At 40.3% G+C, this 19,880-nt stretch overlaps 1 protein-coding gene across 2 annotated transcripts in view; it reads left to right on the forward strand.

The window, feature by feature from the left end:
• SLCO5A1 (solute carrier organic anion transporter family member 5A1) overlaps window positions 1–19,880 on the forward strand; it is a 108,010-nt gene that overhangs the window by 73,093 nt on the left and 15,037 nt on the right. For both annotated transcript variants that reach the window (XM_063451337.1, XM_063451338.1), the window contains 2 exons: window positions 4,152–4,393; window positions 14,941–15,005. In XM_063451337.1, coding sequence (XP_063307407.1) covers window positions 4,152–4,393; window positions 14,941–15,005 — 307 coding nt within the window. The remainder of the gene's footprint in view (window positions 1–4,151; window positions 4,394–14,940; window positions 15,006–19,880) is intronic.

The raw sequence follows: 19,880 nt of genomic DNA on the forward strand, positions 1-19,880 counted from the left end.
GAGTAGCTACCTAAAATATAGCTTCTACATTGTGCCATTACCCCCATAGTGACTATTTCATTCTTCATGTAAAATGTATGTAAAATTTAAGTTTTAGTTTAATACAATCTATTCATATAAAAGTAAATAAGCATATAGTGTTGAAAAAGTATTTTCAACTTTTTGTCATACTAGTTCAGTTCCCATAGTTTACTAATCATATCTTGGGGATAAGGCTATGACCTAGGCCAGTGATGGCGAACCTTTTTGAGCCCGAGTGCCCAAACCGCAATACATGGCAACTTTTTTTTCCTTAAAGTGCCAACACGGCAATTGCGTGTGTGTGTGGGGGGGGTGCGTGTGTGTGTGTGTGGGGGGTGCGCGTGTGGGGGGGGGTGCGCGTGTGTGGGGGAGGGTGCTGTGTGTGTGTGTAAATGAGGGGTGCTGTGTGGGTGTGTGGGGGGGTGCTGGGTGTGTGTGGGGGGGTGCTGGGTGTGTGTGTGTGGGGGGGGGGGTGCTGGGTGGGTGTGTGTGGGGGGGTGCTGGGTGTGTGTGTGTGTGTGGGTGCTGGGTGTGTGTGCGGGGGGGTGCTGGGTGTGTGTGTGTGCGGGGGGTGCTGGGTGTGTGTGTGTGGGGGGGGTGCTGGGTGTGTGTGTGTGTGTGGGGGGTGCTGGGTGTGTGTGGGGGGGTGCTGGGTGTGTGTGTGGGGGGGTGCTGGGTGTGTGTGTGGGGGGGTGCTGGGTGTGTGTGTGGGGGGGTGCTGGGTGTGTGTGTGGGGGGGTGCTGGGTGTGTGTGTGGGGGGGTGCTGTGTGTGTGTGAGAGGGGTGCTGTGTGTGTGTGTAGGACGGGTGCTGTGTGTGTGTGTGGGACGGGTGCTGTGCGTGAGAGGGGTGCTGTGCTGTGGGGGGTAGGGATACTGTGTGTGGGGGAGTAGGGGTACTGCTGGGGGGTAGGGGTTTTTCTGGGGGGGTAGGGGTACTTCTGGGGGGTAGGGGTACTTCTGGGGGGGTAGGGGGGTACTTCTGGGGGGGTAGGGTGGTGCTGGGGGGGTAGGGTGGTGCTGGGGGGGTAGTGGTGGTGGTGCTGTGGTGGGTAGGGGTGGTGCTGTGGTGGGTAGGGGTGGTGCTGTGGGGTAGGGGTGGTGCTGTGGGGTAGGGGTGGTGCTGGGGGGGTGGGGTGGTGCTGTGGTGGGTAGGGGTGCTGCTGGGGGGGTAAGGTGCTGCTGGGGGGGTGGGGTGGTGCTGTGGGGGGTAGGGTGCTGCTGGGGGGTGGTGGGAGGGTGCTGTGGGGGGTAGGGGTAGTGCTGTGGGGGGTAGGGGTGGTGCTGTGGTAGGTAGGGTGCTGCTGGGGGCGTGGGAGGGTGCTGCTGGGGGTAGGGGTGGTGCTGTGGTGGGTAGGGTGCTGCTGGGGGGGTAGGGTGCTGCTGGGGGGTGGGGTGGTGCTGTGGGGGGTAGGGGTGGTGCTGTGGGGGGTAGGGGTGGTGCTGTGGTGGGTAGGGTGTTGCTGGGGGGGTAGGGGTGGTGTGTTAGTATCCCACCCCCCTCCTTCTTACCTTCAATGAAGGGGGGGGGGGACACAGCCATCCCTGGTGGTCCGGTGGTGGTAAGTACTGTAGGGGGAGGGATCTGTGTAGCAGCTCCCCCTGTCCTCCCGCGCGATGCTGTGTGGAGCGTTGCCATGGTAACGCTCGGCAACGCTCCACACAGCATCGCGCGGGAGGACAGGGGAGCTGCTACACAGATCCCTCCCCCTGCCTCCCGACCCGGAAGCAGAAGCAGAATAGGCGCCTGCCGTTTCGGGCAGGCAGGCGCCTATTCTGCAGTGATGGCGGACCTGTGGCCGCGTGCCCACAGAGAGGGCTCGCCGTGCCACCTGTGGCACGCGTGCCATAGGTTCGCCATCACTGACCTAGGCTATTCAATGTGATTCTTTTATAAGTTCATCTTCATACTTGCTCTTTAGTGTTGAGTTTATTGTGGTGTTCGTTATTGTTAATTTGACCAGCAATGCTGCTTATTTTGTCTTTAACTTCTCTTTCCTTAAAATGATCTTGCATTTTTTGTACATTTTAACTTTGACCTAATTTTAAAGACCCTCCTATTCACCTTCATGTGGCTAGGCAATGTGGTAGCTTCTAGTCCATTATAAATACTCCTGGACTTATGCTCAGACACTTGATACCTGGCTTTTTTTTAAAAGATCCATTTTAGAAGAGTTGACAAAAATGTTTTGCTGATTGAAAATTAGCTCAAAACAAGGGGTTGGGGTGTCCAGACAGTGTATCAATTACCATTTTAGGTGGTGATCTCAATGCTCGGGAAGCAAAATCACAGCGTGTTGGCATTCCATCCTTTCACTGTCATGCTAATGTAAGATGAGAACGTCAAGTCATTGGTATCATATAAGTCATTGGTATCATATCTTTCTATGTCTGAAGGTCATCAACTCTGAGGTTCCTTTCACTTTTTTTTTCTTTTTGTTTTCTTCTGATCTTAGAATTCTGATTGTGTATTCAAAAATAGCAGTGGTTTTTATCTAAAAAATGTGATCTAATTTTTTTTTTAATTTAAAAATCTAATCTTTGTCATCATGGTTGCCGATGGTTTGGCTATAGCAAATATATTTTCTCGATATGTTAAATTATGTGTTGTTCTGAATGCCTAATGCAATCCGAAGCTGGCAGCTGGTCTTAAATATTGAGCATCGCTTGCATGATCCTATTTCCAATTAGTTGCTTTCTCTTATTCATATAAATGGAGCTGATCAGTGTCATTGATTTAAAAATTATCACTGCCTGTCTTGCATCTAAATAGTATGGAAAGGGTATATGCAACTTTTCTTCGATTATTTTAAGAAACTTTATTAAACAGTTTATTAAAAGCGTCTGAGCTTTGAAGCCAAAATAACTTAATTATAATTGTTAGATGTAAAAAATACCTTTGTTCTAGATATGTCAAGATATTATCTCAGTTATTTCCTACACTTCATTGGAATTAAAATATGATATTGTAAGCTGAGCACCGCATAAATTGACGGAGCCAAGATAAACTAGCACATCTGTGTGTGTTTGTGTTTGTTTTGAGCTTACATGGTAACTAAGTGCTATAGTACGTACTTTTTTTTTTTTTTTGATTTTACTAAATTCCTTCAAGTTTAATTCCATGCTGTAGATAAAATGTATTCATACATTACAGATTTAAAGGTCAAAATAGCCAAGCCAGAAAAATTGTCAAGTTGGAAATATCAATTTTTGTTATTTTGGCCTAAAAACATGTTCTCTAGAATTCTCGGTTTATTGAACAACCCAAACGAGGTCAAGTTAGCGTAACTCATTTATGTGCCTTCTATCGACAAGAGACCTATGGTTGCATGATGGGAGATGTAGTTGCACAGCATCTGATGATCATCCTCGATCTAAAAATGAATGGTTTGGTAATTCTTTTCAATATTATAGGCAATGGCAAAAAAATAAAGAAGAAAAAAAATATATTAAGAAAACCAAAACACAAAAACCTCAATTTTTTTTGATTGTTTTTGGAATATATTGTGTAAATGGTATGTGTCCCTTTCCAGCATGCTTTATATAAATATAATAAATGTAATATTTTAGCACCTCCCTTATGTGCCAGTTGTTCCTATTTTAAGCAATTACTATTAATTACAGCATTTACGTTTTCTTCATAGCAGTGTTTAACGAATCACAGATATCTAACAAAACAAACTAAAACAAAGATGCTATTAAATTACCTGTAATATCTATATAATGTAGAAGAAATCACCAATGTTCTTTTAGCCAGCTGTATAGCATAATAGCGTGTGATTCCATTATGAGAGAAAGACAGTGTCATGGCTTTAAAAAGACTGACAGATAATTACATGGTATCTTGGCAGACTTAAACATGAATTAGTTTATTCCCTAAATATTGAATTGTGGTGAAATGGAAAATGCATTGCAAACTCTAGTTTTAATAAAGTTGGATATATCATATATATTGTCTTAAATTTTGCGTTTTTGTTTGTCATTAGTCGTTGAATATATCTTTCTAAACTGGTGGCAATGTGTACTGAAGTAGCACACCAACAAATTATAAGTACAGACAGTGTTGACAGTGTTGACAATGTAAACAATGTTGCCAATCCAACATTTACACTCCTTGTATTTGTTTTTTAGATAAGAAATTATACTGAGTGCGCCTGTGTCCAAAGTCGTCAGGTGATCACTCCGCCAACAGTGGGTCAGCGCAGTCAACTTCGAGTGGTTATCGTCAAGACATACCTAAATGAAAATGGCTACGCTGTGTCTGGAAAATGTGATCGAACCTGCAACACACTCATTCCATTTCTCATATTCCTCTTCATTGTTACCCTCATCACTGCGTGTGCACAGCCCTCTGCAATCATAGTTACCCTCAGGTGAGTTCTCAGCAGTGTCAAGTCCTAACCACCTGTAGCACAGAGATGTGACCAGGAATGGTGGAAAGGTGGTGAGATACAGATAGACAAACATACGCTTCCTGCTTCCAGGATCTTACATTTTTAATTTTAATGCACGATGATGAATTCCACTGCGAGATGTTAGACTTCGAAGTGTTGTGTTTTTGGAATGTGTGCACATTTAAAAAAAAAAAAATTGAAAGGAAAAATGTAATCTCAGAGATATGGTTTAAAATGTTGGGATTTTTAAATCATATTTCTGATCTAGCCACGTCTTGCAGTAAAATAGTAGTTGCAGAAATAAATCCTGGACAGTAATAGTTACCCGAACAGGAATATCTTTCTTTTTGATTTAATTATAATTTGGCAATACCGAATATTTCTCCGAACACTGCGAACAATTGTTTTTGTTTAAACATATATTTTCTGGTTTATACTTTACAGTTTTCCTTTACTAACCCTTTCTGACAAATATATGAAAATCGAGTCACCTTCCATGCTTATCATGTCTTCCCGAGGATATCTCCCTCTACGCGTCTGTCAGTCTTTCTGTGTGGAATAGCATGATGCATTATTCTGCTAGTTAGAAATCAACAAATAATGCTGTTGAAATCATATATTGTTGAATATACTAAAAAAACTTTGAGGCAAAAGGAGAACTATATCTATTTGGATATAAATGAATAGATATATGTATTAATAATATGAAGCAGAACAAAGTTGCTTTTCCCGTATCACATGAAGAATGTGGTGATGTAGAACAGCTGTCTGAATAACTCCACTGATCTCTGCATAGTGTAATGTGATGTGACTCATGCAGGCAGCTAATAAGAATTATGCATACAACAACTCTACTTTCACTATAATTAAATAATTAAATCCAGGTTCATAAAGCCACAGTTTATAATCATCAGATTTCCATCTCTTACGTATAGCTTGTTGTTTTGATTTTTCTTTTTTCTTTTTGGTCACGGAAGAATTATTGATTTGATAATAATTAATATTTCTCTCCTTTGTAAATATTGTTAAAATACAAATAATATTTTGTGTTTTAGTGGATGAGATCTAGATAGAAAGATTTCTGGGTACCCTTTGTATTTTCACGCAGCAGTTACTCGTCTGTTATATGTACCAACTACCCAATAAGACATAAAGGGTCTAAGCACCATAACAGCCTCTGCTCAGTGCATTGGCCGGGGTTGGCAACCTTCATCATTCCAGATGTTGTGGACATTTTCTCTGATGCTTTGCTGCTGTACGGTTATTATGGGAGATGTAGTGCTTAACATCTGGAGTACCAAAGGTTGCCTAGACCTGGCATACGCTAAGGTGCAGGAAGCGCTTGCTCTCTCACTTCCTTCTCAGTGAGGCTTGCAAGTGCAAGGATTTGAAAACAGCACGTACGTCTCCAGAAATTACACAGAATAGAATAAAACATTGAAAATCACCTATAACTTGTGCTAACTATTTTCAAGATTCTGTTTTTGTTTTTTTATTTTACACTAAATATGTAGCAAATTACATCATACTGTAGTTCAGACAAGGCAAAGCCAGGGCAAGCATTGCAGATGAAGACGGGGAAAAGAAACATTGTTTCGGTTCTTCTCTTCTCTGTGTGCTTTATTTATGCCTTTTGCCAGGTACAAAGGACAATGCTTATAGCAATGATTGACAGGGAGCTGAAATGGAGGTGCCCAGCAACAGCATAAAGAAGGGTGGATTTCTACTTTGAATGTATTTTTCACACCACACAAGCATATTTGCTAACCATAAACAGGGATAAGTAAACATAATATTAGAAATTTTGGAAGGGCGTGTCCTGACATCCGATGTGAGCGGTCGCAAGTGCTGTGAGCTCCCGGTCGGCGGCAACAATACTGGCTTAAAAAAACTGAAAATATCTAATTAATGGGCAACAAAAGGAAACAGACTCAGCCCTTATACACTCAAGAATCGGGCACGCCACGAAACTCGAACGGTCTCGATAAGTATTTCCGAGATACAGTGAAAGTACTCGGAGAAGGCTTAACTGACAACATGGCGACGCCATCTTGCCCGCGCAAAACGCCTGATCCCAGCGAGACAGGAGAAGGGATTTCCCCATCAACCAGCATCGCAGATGGGCTAGCAAACATAAGAGAAACCCTCGCACATCTACCTTCCAGGGATGAACTGGCTAGCATGATAGCGAAGCTCGAATCCTCCGTGCAAGATCAAGTCTCCGCCATTTCTGCAGACATCAGGCAAGTAAACACGAGGGTGGGAGACCTGGAAGAGGATAGAGACCAAATTTTAGACAGACTCCTCACCCTAGAACATCAACAAAAAAACAGAGACACCAGAACCCTGTACATTATGAGAAACACTGAAGACCTCGACAATAGAGGCAGAAGGAACAACATTAGGATAAGAGGGATCCAAGAATCACAGGAGAATCCTGAAAACCTACATACTATACTACAGTCTCTATTTAACAAGATTCTGCAGAGGCCATAAGACACCCCAATTCTATTAGATAGAGCACACAGGGCCTTAAGACCCAAAGGCTTACCACAAGACTCCCCCAGGGACATAATATGCAGAGTTCACTATTACACTGAAAAAGAGGACATTATGAGAAACGCCAGAGAATCTTCAGACATAATGTTTAATAATGCGAAAATACTGATCCTCCCTGACCTGGCATGGCTAACCCTAAGGGGCAGACGGGCGCTGAGACCATTAACGCTAGCCCTGCAACAAGCCAATATAAAATATAGATGGGGATTCCCCTTTGCACTCACGGCCTCCCACCAAGGAATACAAGCCACCCTAACTTCAGCAGCAGAAGTAGAAGCTTTCACCCAACGCCTAAACATACCTAACATAGAAATACCGGACTGGTACGATATATCGGAACCTGAAAAGACCAAACCGCAAAACATAAGACAGACGGGACAAGTAATGGACACGCGGAGAAGAACGTCATGGAAGACCCCGCCAGCCTCACCATTCCTAAGATCAAGGAAGAATCCAATGACGCCTAGGAAAATAAATTGAAACAAGGCCTAGAAGCAAAAGGGACACAACTTCTCAAGTTAAAAGAGACATATAATTGCCTAAAGTAATATTGAACTTGCCCACCCGCCTAATCATCGACTAAGGGAAGGGTAATTATACTCAGTTAATGCCGACTAGTAATGTGATATATTTAACTGTAAATAATAATTATACTTACCAGCTAATTAAGAATACATTTGTAACTGCATTATGATAAAATAGTTAGCTGCTGACCCATATGTATTTGGATTATAGCATATGCATTTGACATGTTGTTATTACGTAAATGACTTGATGTATAATATCAACCAGAAGGGTCGAAACACCATTATATTTTTAGTACTTGTCACATTGACACCTATCTAGAACATCCACCTAAACTACACCTGTTCAAAGCCAGTTAAGGACGACATGCGTCAAATGGCCGCCATCCGGAGAGTTAACTCAGTACCGGAGGCAAAGAATTAGAAGCACTGTACACGGTGATATAGTGTTCCAGTTCACTTAAGACACAACCCACGGCCCTGAAGGCCAAGAGCGGTACCAACACATACTCCACTACCTTGCCACAATTCTAAACATCACCTGGGCTAGCCCCTAGTGCTAGATTAACCCAGAGGAGAGTACCGTCTCCTATTTAGAGATCTACCCATAATCAAACTTCTCATTTTACCACAACTCATCTAAAGGTAGATCTCTATAACTACACGAAGGGCCCAAAGTTCTTCCAGAACTCCCCTTCGTAGTACTTCATACCTGCGACTTCATTGAAAGATACCTGTAAATAGTTGCTGTTATATTGTTTAATCGTTAATGAACTTATTTTGTATACCTGTATACTAGCAGTGTTACACACACACAAGCATCCCCGAACAATTACTCCCTAATCGACCATACCCAACGTATTCACCCAGTACTAGACTCCCATACAGTCATCCCAACTATCGAATAGTCAAAATACCAATACAACACTCAACAATGGGCTCACTGAAAATATGCTCCATTAATGTTAGGGGACTGAACACACCCGAGAAGAGGAAGATGGTCCTAACGGACTTAGCAAAAACCAAAGCAGACATAGTGTTCTTGGAAGAAACACACCTGAAAGGTGCAGAAGCCCCAAAACTCAAGCATCATCAATTCCCCCATGTGTATTACAATAACTACAACCAGAGTAAGTCACGAGGCGTAGCAATATTAATTGGGAAACAAGTCCCATTCACGTACTCAACACATATCACAGACGAATCAGGTAGATTCATTATCCTACAAGGCATGGTGGGGGTGGAACCTATAACCCTTGTGGCAATATACCTACCCAATAAACATCAATGCGGGGCACTGAGGAAGATAATGGCAAAAATAAAGCAAAATACTAAGGGCATTCTCATAATAGGAGGAGACTTTAATATATCACTCGATGCCAATAGAGACAGCACATCAACACATAGTACCCATCTTAACGCCACCAGACTTCAAATGCAACACATCATCAAAACCCACCAACTATCAGACTGTTGGAGGGTATTCCACCCGACGACAAAAGATTATACCCACTACTCCATCCCAAACAAATCATACTCCAGAATAGATTTTTTCCTCATAGAACATAGAGACTTAGGTCTGATATCAGACACTTCGATAGGCCCAATGACCTGGTCCGACCACTCGCCAATATATCTCACAATATCTATCCCTTCACTCCCACGCCCTAAAGGAACGTGGAAACTAAACCCCTTTTTATTACAGACACCAAAAGTGAAAGACTCCGTAGAAAAGTCGATAAAACATTACTTCCACGAAAATAAAACCCCAGACACCTCCGCTTTTACACAATGGGAAGCACACAAAGCAGTAATTAGAGGGGAACTGATCAAGTGGGGCGCTCAACTCAAAAGAGAGAAAAACAAAAAAATCAATGACCTACATAAAGAAATCTCGCAACTAGAGGAAGAACACAAACTATACATAACAGACAAGGCCTATTGCAAACTCCTAGCCCTTAGAACCGATTTAAAATTACTCCTCCAAGACAAAGCAAAAAAAGCGATTCTCTGGACAAAACAGCTCCATTACGCTCATGGAGACAGAAGTGGTAAATTTCTAGCAAAAGCCTTAAAACAAAAACAAATGCTCACATACATACCTAAAATCAAACGCTCAGATGAGACCTACGCACACACCACAGAAGAAATAGCAGACACCTTTCACACCTATTATACATCTCTGTATAACCTAAAAGACAAGGAAGGCAACACAGAGGGAATTAAATCATACCTAGAAACCAAATTCAACACTATCCTCCCAGCAGCTGCTACAAGGTCCTTGGAAGAACCATTCACTCTAGACGAAATTAACACAGCTGTAAAACAGACCCCACATAATAAAAGTCCAGGCCCCGATGGGTTCTCAGCCTCATATTACAAATTTTTCCAAACAGAACTAACCCCACACCTATTAGAGGCAATTAACTCTATCCCACAAAAAGAACACATCCCGAAACAGACCTTAGAGGCAACAATAACCCTCATACCCAAACCAGGGAAAGACATTGAGAAATGCACCAGCTACAGACCAATATCCCTAATCAACGTGGATATAAAAATTTTCACCAAAATGCTAGCAACTAGACTCAGACCATTCCTACAAAACCTCATCCACCCAGACCAAGCAGGATTCGTCCCAGCCAGAGAAGCAAAAGATAATACATCAAAAATTATAAACTTAATACATAACACGAAGTACACCAAAAATCCAACCCTGCTCCTAGCAATCGATGCTGAAAAAGCATTCGATAGAGTTGATTGGTCCTTCATGTTCAATACTCTAGAAATGCTGGGATTTGGGCAAAGATGGATAAAATGGATCAAGGCAATCTATTCCGTCCCAACAGCCAGACTTAAGGTAAATGGCCAACTCTCTAGACCATTCACGATAAGCAATGGCACACGTCAGGGGTGCCCGTTATCCCCACTGCTATTCATCCTGACACTTGAACCTCTTCTACAAGCAGTAAGAAACCATCCCGACATTAAAGGTATCACAGTCCAACAAACAGAGTATAAAGTATCTGCGTTTGCAGATGACTTACTCTTCACCATAGAACACCCCATTCTCAGCCTACCCAAATTAATCCAAATCATAGAGGACTACAGTACACACTCAAATTTCAAAATTAACGCAGACAAGTGCGAAATCCTCAATATCACTACACCTCCAGATCAAATAAAGAAATTAAAACAAAAATTCCCCTTCCAATGGGCCAACCACTCCATTAAATACCTAGGGATCAAAGTTACCAATACACATAAAACCCTATATAAAGAAAATTTCCCGGACCTATTAGCAGCAATCCAAAAAGACTTAACTAGATGGGACAAACCACATTTCAGGTGGATGGGTAGGATTAACATCATTTCAATGAATGTCCTCCCACGCATTCTATACCTCCTGAACACCATCCCTATACACATCCCGAGGATTTTCTTCAGGAATATACAATCGCTGCTCACCAAATTCATATGGGCCCATAAACGTCCGAGAATTGCCTTCAATTTATTGACCAAACCTAAAGAGGGAGGGGGGCTAGGATGCCCCAATATACAAAGATACCACAAAGCAATTCACCTGGGAAGGATCCTGGAGTGGTCACGGGAGGGGAAATCTAGGAAGGCGTGGGTGCACATTGAACAAGCACAAATACAAATTCCATTAAGGTCACTCCCCTGGTCTCTGCCCACAGATAACGAGAACTCAACAAAAGACCTACCGACCATCACAACCACCCTCCAAGTATGGTAAACCATACGCACGAACAAAGACTTTGTCCCGACACCTTCACCCTACTTCCCAATATCCCACAATCCCAGATTCCCCCCAGGCAGGAATAATACACTATTATCTAAACTCCAACTCAGACCTGCAAACAGGGAAGTTATGCTACAAGATCTAGTCACAACAGAAGGACTCATACCACTGACTGACATTATAGGTTTAAATCAGCCTACTCTATCACAATCGTTTCAATACCACCAAATTACTCACTTTCTATCCAAGGAAGGCCTGCTACACTGGCAACCCAGAGAGGCCACTAGATTTGAGAAGTTATGCACACGCCCGCCAAAAACTAAAACTATTTCCATATGCTACAAAATACTACAAGATAACACAAATGGCTCACTCCCTTGGTACACAATCAGAAACAATTCTTGGTTTCCCTCCCCAGTGGAGGAAAAAACTTGGAGGGCGATCTTTATGAAAATGATAAAAGCACACTCTAGCGTAACAATCCAAGAAATAAATTATAAATTTCTATCTCAATGGTACACCACTCCAATTGACATCAACAAATATGATTCAAATGCACCAACAATCTGCTGGAGATGCATGAAGGCGCTAGGCAACTACCGCCATTTATGGTGGGATTGCAGCAGAATTAAGGGATTCTGGAAAGAAGTACAGAGAATCACAGAGCTAATAAGCAAAGTCCCAATACCACTAACCCCAGAAGCACTCCTTTTCTTCCACATCCCAATCTCCTTGAAACAGTTCAAAAACTCAATAATACTCTATCTGTTAACCGCAGCCAAACTTGTAGTAGCAGGGCTATGGAAAACTGATGTTAGACCCTCAAGGCGGGAGTGGTTTCAAAAAATCGAACACATTAATAAAATGGAGGAATTGAGATTGTCAGCACTAGACAAATACCTCACTTATTACACAATATGGGATCCATGGACCTCCTTTCTAAGAAACCCCAGTTAATTTAACTTAATTTAATGTAATCTCAGACAGCAGCTAGTAGGGAAAACTGACATATTGTTGGGTATTACTTATTCAAGAAACGCTCAATTCCACCCTCCTTCATGAGCTCACACAAATACACATGTCGATAGGAACTACCTTGTTTCGTCTTTTTGTCTTTAACAGTTCTGTTTCTTTGTTTACTCCACGACTGTTGGGAATTGTCTCACAACACCATTATTTTGCATTGAAAGACTTTTGTATTAGTACTACATCTAAGCATCTTGTTTGTACACTGCTAAACCTTTATATGCATACCAATATTGAAATGTGAAATGTATATTTTATGTGTAAAACCAAATAAAAAGAAATTACATAAAAAAAAAAAAAAAGAAATTTTGGGAAGTGACAGTTCCCCTTTAAGACTGTTCTTTTTATCAGGAATTTTATGTCGTACTTTGCTATCCATGATTCAGGCATGGTCTTGCACGCAGAATGTGCTTGTTGGGCAGGTATATGCCGACAATGTCTCTCCTCTCCTTTTTCCAGTTCTGGAGTAGACTCCAGCAGTACTTGTGTGGCAGCAACTTGGAAAATCCCTGCACACAGCTGATTCAAACTGTGAATAGCCTGATAGCAGCCACAGAGTGACCACTGTCACCTCTATAGACAATACCACTCACCCTATGTGATAATTGTAACTACTGAACTACAAGTTCTGTTAGAAAAAACAACAGTGCACATAGTAAATATAGATTATTTATGCAACTGACTTGAACAAATTTGCAATTCATCAGATGCAGTGAGCTGCAATTCCCATCACTGTGTGGCTTGCTGAGAGTGTTGAGAGTGGTTTTACTGTAAGCGGCAGTTTAAGGGCGCAGCTCTAATCCATCATTTCTTTTTTACGTCCAGTTACCCTGTTTATAATAGTTTGAGGCCTGTATGAGTCAGATTTAATTATGTGCGTCATGAAATGATTGACAAATATTTTAATCATGTCGCTCGGATGTTAAAAAAAATGTCTAAGCTATTTCATATTCGCATTATATTTATAGAATTCCCAAACAGATAGTGAATCGTCGTTTCAGTCTCCAGATGATGCAAATGATAACGTCTGTATGGAGATGACATTAACATGCTGCATAGATTGCATTCTCATCAATGTCCTGGGAGGCACTCAACCAAATACCGTACTACACAACAGTTTGTTCAGCTTCAGCCCCGGGCTTTTCTGCACTGAAGTGGTGACTTTAATTTGCTGACGTTGCACCAGATTCTGAATGCCGATGAATATATATATATATATATTTTTTAAAAAATCATGTTTTTGCTAATTCCAGCAGTTTCTTTCAGAGGAATGTAATTTTTCATCTTCTGCAATTCATGCATATAAACCATTCTGCTTTAGCACCAATGTCACATAGTAAAATTGTAGGATATAGATGAATATTCTGTATATACACAGCTGTACAGCAAACTAGCAGCTGCATAGCAGGAGAATAAGCTTACATGACTATTTTCAAGATTCAGAAAAATAAGCGCAAAACTAAACTTAATTCCTTTATTCACAGCCCTATCTCTTCACCTACTAGCCCTAACACTTTGCAATCTTTTTTCATTCATTTGACAGTTGGCTCAAGTCATCTGATAATTCGCAAGTGATTTGTAATTTCACTTACTCCCTTAAATCCAGAACACGAGGCAAACATTCATTGGCAGCTGAATTTTTCCTCTTAACATCTGTAACCTGGCTACACGTTAAGTTGTAACAAGTCTCTTCCAGTGCTTCTAAAGCGTGAATTATGACCTGGGAGGTACCTAACCATATGAGCTGACACTTTTATATTTGATAAACAAACATTTGTCCTCCATGGTGGATATCATGGCCGCCAGGTGTCTGTTTTGCCATTATGCTAAACTAAAGCTTCTGTATGGCTTAGCCAGAATATTTAGAACATTTGTCTTTAAAATACTCTGAATGGGTTATAAAAGTGAGTTTTTGAGAAACTATTGCCGAATTGCTTGTGAAAATGGTGGATGGAGGAAAGTTGGTATTGCTTTATATCCTACATGGCAATAAAAATAACTAACTGATATAACTCAATAGGGAACTAGTCTACAGCATTATGTGTCATTAGGGATTTATGTGATATTCAGTAAGGACAAAGATTTAATTGTGGATCCAGTGTTTAATAGGCTAATATTGGGATTTATGCCTTGGAGAAAGAATGGAAGCAAGCTAGGTATGGGTAGGGACAGATAACTCCATATGATGTCATCTCACACCTTCACACTAGTAACAGTGGACAGGTTGTATATTCTTCCAACAAGTATTGGAATGCTCTGGTTTATCATTTACATATTAAAGTGTCCACAGTCATCAACCATACCCTCAGTATGCTGGCAGAACAGCGCCCCTTGTGACCTGTATCTGTATTTTTCTGTATGCAATCTATTCCTAGCTCCACCACTGAGCTGAAAGGAAATTGGACTTGAGAAATATTTGAGTTGCTCAATGACTAGTGACTCCATAGAGAAATGACAGAATAACAAACCTGTAATGACTTATATGCCCAAACCACAAGATAATAAAACCAACGCTGTAGTGGCATACATTAAACATCATAATAATATAATGGGTTCTGATGTACAAGACAGTAATATAAACATGTAATGAACTGGTTATAGTAAGAGAAGCAACAATCAGCCATCAGTAATGAGTGCATTTCTTTTGATTCCAGGTCAGTGGAGGAAGCAGAGAGGCCCTTTGCCTTAGGAATGCAGTTTGTTCTCTTGCGGACTCTTGGTAAGTATGCGCTGTCACTATCACATTGCTTAGTGCATGCACTTTCTTTAATGTCTATCCAGCCAGGGATAAACAATGTCTTAATTCCAACTATGTAGCTATATTAATGGGCCAGTTTGGACTTTTGTGATTAAAAGAACACTCCAGACACACTTTGGGCACCAATACGATTATAGGAACACTGGGCACCAACATAAAGCAAAACCCTGTAACTTTAACTACACATTCTCTTTTTCACAAAGCAACTTCTTTATTCGATATATTCTGAGTGCATACTCGGCTCAGCCAGTGAAAGAGGCTGGGTTACTCTGTAGAAAGCAGCAAAACTTTTTTTCTTTTTTCAATCAAATGCATTTGCGTTCTATTAGTACATTTAAGGTGGGATTTATGTCTGTGAGTGACTGTATGTATAGCCCACACCCTAGACGCCCTAATGTGGCTGCAAGGCAGCCAGGGGAGATCAAAAGATCTTTTTGTCTGGGCATTGGATAGCTGACCCAAAGAGGGGTCTCTATGGCTGGTGGGGAAATCAAAGGCTCTCTTACTGGCCTGGCCATGCTAATGCTGGAGGAGAGGAGGAAATACATTTTAGTTTTGATTATTAATTATTAATTTTTATATATATACTTGTCTATCACCCCCTATCCTCACTACTTGAACGAACATCCCCCACTACAGCCATATTACACCCTAATCCCCCCCACCTACAACAGCCCATACCCCAACATACTACACCCCCTTTACCCCCATACACTAAAGTCCCTATTTGACATCAGCCCATGTCTCCCCATACATTACTGCCACTATTCCTTCACACACGACATCCCCTATACCATAGTCCCTATCCTCCCCACACATCCATCTACATCTTGCTACAACCCTAACACATCCCACGTACCACAGCTCCTCCACCCCACATGCAACCCCATAAACAGAATTCCAAAACACAGACTCCCACAAGAAGTCTCCCAACAAATGAAAAACAAGCAGAGTCCCCACGCATGCACCCCCACACACACTCCTTACACAACGAACCACAGTATTCTACCGTACACATGCAGTCCCATATATAAAATATCCTAAATACAGCCAATACAGGACTGCACTCATTGATTGAGTGCACTCAGCTGACGCTCTCAGCCAATGGGCACAGCCCTGCATAGCTCGGTGGGAGTGAACTGGATTCTCTTGCATGGAGAATCTGGAAGCAGGGGCTGCCGGTGCTGGCCCTTGGTGGTTCCCTGTAAATTTGTTAAACTGTTATAAAACATTATGACTAAGTAAGCTGGGAGGATGACAGGGCTGTCCTGGCACCATAACCACTTCATCAGGCTGTAATGGCGGTGGTATTGAAAGTGCTCCATTACTAAATACTTATGTAAAATAAAAAATAACATAGGGAAAGAACTCCCAGACAAATGTATTGCGTACTCATGTGCCGAATGTGTACCCTCACCCTTAAATTTTATATTAAATATAAATTAATTGTATACTTTTAAACACTTATGCCGGGCCCCTAAATATATTAAGACACGTGTGATGATCAGCATTAATGATGTAAAGGGCTATGCTTAACACATACCTCTAGGGCAGGGGTTCCCAATTATTTTCTTCCGTGGAACCCTTTGACATAATACGCTAACAACGTGAAACCCCCCAAAGAAAATGTTGTCCTGCAAAGTCGTTTGATTTAGTGCCAAACTAAGCCTGGCTTTGGTGCAATCTGAGCATATCTTACAGTACGCAACTGTAGAGACTCTAAAGAATTCCCAAATATATAAGGAAGAAGTTTGATTTGTGTCAAATAAATCAGCATATATAGAGATACACTTAAAACAAAAAGGAAAAGTAGCTAAGCGAATAAGCCCTCTTTAAGAAACAGCGTTGGACACTCCTTATATGTCAAAATACTTAATAAACTCAGGAAACAAGGCAAAGGCAACTCTTTTTGTTGGGGCTGCCCCACACTCCAGTTATCTTTTCTTCCGTCTTTTCCTTTTTTATTTTTTTTTGTTTTTTTGTTTACAAAGATTTACAATGACATTGAACAAAAACTTAGATACAAAGCGAGCCATTAACAAGAAAGAAAAGAAGTCTGATAATAAAACCGAAAAACAGCTATCCTTCTTCTCTCCACAACCTAGTAGGGCAGACTCAGAACCGCAAAATTAAACTGAGCCTATAGCGAAAGAACTAGCGGTACAACTCACCAAAACGACTATGGCCAAAGAAATAACACCCTCATTACAAGAATATTTAAATACTTGTTTTGAGATTCAACTAGAGAAGATAAAATCTGAAATCCAGCTCAACATGATGGTATTTAAAAAAAAAAAATATATATATATTATTAGGCACCAGAGTTAAATTAACTGAAGAAAAAAATTAAGCGCTATTATTTCAACAATATATTGATCAAAAGGATCAAAAGATTCTGAAAAAAAAGGATAGAAGAAATGGAACAAAAACTGGCCGATGCAGAGGATAGAGCCAGATGCAACAACTTTAGGCTCAGAGATATAACAGAACAAATCACTAATGACAAACTAGTTTTAAATTTGTTTTAGAATTTCTTCAAAAATTAGGAATTTAGAACTCCACCAACTCAGCGATACTGGAAAGATGTCATAGAACTATGAGAACACGTCAAATGCCGGAACACTACAAGAGATGTATGAATATGCTGCACATCATATAAAACAAAGGAACAAGTATTAAAACTATCAAGAACAGAGGACCCCTTTAACAGAATCAAAATATTTTAAGATTTTTCCTATTTACACGAGAGCGAAAAGAAGATTGTTTACGTTCTGTACAAAAAATCTTAAGGGAAAACAATATCCGCTATAAATGGGGTTTCCCAACTAGACTTATTATTCTCTATGAAGCAACATCTTACATCATGGCAGATCCAGACTCAACATATCAGTGTCCTAAATGCAAGAACCTGGAAGAAGTTGACACAGAAAATAAAGAAACACAGCAAAGGAAGACAAAAGAGAAAGGAGCTTTTTAAAATATTTTTTTCATTTTTTTTATTATCCAAACCTTTTTTACAGGATTTTTGGTTATGTTTATTTGTACTTAGAAGTTTAGCTACAATGCCACATGGTTCAACAAGAAGTAGGAGGGAAACTAGTAAAAGGAGCAAAAGCACACACAAAAAAGTGTACATGTTGATATTAGACATACAGATTTCGGGGAACTTCTCCGTTTAGAGAACTGATTAATTAGTATAAAGCACATATAAGTGGGATATGATAAAGGAAAGGGGGAAGAAAGGTACCAGGGGGGGAATACAAATAAGAAACAAAATCAAATAAAATCACTAATGGGCATAAAGGAAGATCACAAAGTTTGAGAGATTGAGATCGTTACACTATATAAGAAAAATAGGAAACTTAAATAGGATCCACTGAAAATAGTTTTTCAGTGGATCCTCTGTAGATTAATTGCACAGTATTAATTATAGGTTTCACTTAATATCATTTCAGGTCAATAAGTCGACAGTATAGAAATACACAATAAGAATGATAAACCAGAGTTAACATGGATAAATACAGGGACAAAAACTGATAGACATATAAAGAATAAGATACCGTTGAACGTTAATAACTGTCTTTAAAGTTTTAATGGGTCAAAAAGAGTATTATTTTAGGTTTGAAGTAACACTAAGGTAATGTTAATCACTAAATAGTTAAAAAGAAAGGGAAAGGAGAAAGTTCTTTTTTTTTTTTATGAATCCAACAACAATTTGTCTCTAACATAAAGAATGTCGTGCCTTTGAAATTAATACGATTGCTCGGGTTGTATCTCCACACCCTCAGCTCATAGATTTATGAGGTGGGTGAAGTGTCCCTGTAGCCCATATGAGCCCAGGAGATACTTCCTAAATTCCCAATTAATGATTGGAATTAGTTTTATGTTTTTTTATGTGGTTTATGTTTTTATAAGTACATTCTGGGACCATGGATGAAAGTGTGGTTGGAGACTGCTTGCGTGTACTGGTCATTTTTTTATGGTTAATGGTTAGGCTGGTCTCAATCAATGCCCAAGGCATTTCAAAAAAGGAGCATGCTTTTAGATTGGTTAAAAAAGGAAAAAGTTTCAATAGGATGTATACAGGAAACTCACTGGAGACTGAAGGGTAAAATTAATTTATGTACAAATAACTTTCCTCTTATGATCCACTACTCACTTAATGATAAAAAAGAGGGTAGTTGAAATAATATTCTCTAAAAATATATATCCGATAATCAAATTCCAAGACATAGCTACAGAAGGAAGGTGGATAATTTTGATAGGCGAGATAGAAGGGATTGTATACACCATAGCAAATATTTATGCACCAAATCACTCTCCAGTGGGTTTCATCGCTAAGTTTTTGTCTAGATTGGATAGGATCATGCAGGGATCATTGTTACTGGGGATTTTAACTGTGTACAGAATCATTTGTAAGATAAAAAAAAACAAGAAGGAAGAATAAGACAGACAAGAATCTTATTAATCAAGCTAGTAAACTTAGTCAACTAATTCTAAGAGCGTCTTTATTAGATACCTGGATGATATTACACTCTAAAGAGAGATTTTACATGTTTTTCTAAGCCCCATTGCGCGTATTCGCGTATAGATATGATTTTATCGGATGTAGGAGTTCTGACCAGGACAGAGGCCTTAGAGATAAGGCTGGTTCCATGGTACTGTTAGAACTGCAACAACAATTCATTAAACAGAGGCAAATAGAAAACATATAGCAAACTCAATATTTTAAAGATAATAAAGAGTGTGGAGTCTCTATTAAGACAAAATGGTGCGCACTTAAATGTGTGATTAGAGGTCAGTGGATAAGATTAGATGCCCAAATAAGAAAAAATA

This window comes from Pelobates fuscus, chromosome 4, assembly GCF_036172605.1.
Source record: "Pelobates fuscus isolate aPelFus1 chromosome 4, aPelFus1.pri, whole genome shotgun sequence".
NCBI lineage: Eukaryota > Metazoa > Chordata > Amphibia > Anura > Pelobatidae > Pelobates > Pelobates fuscus.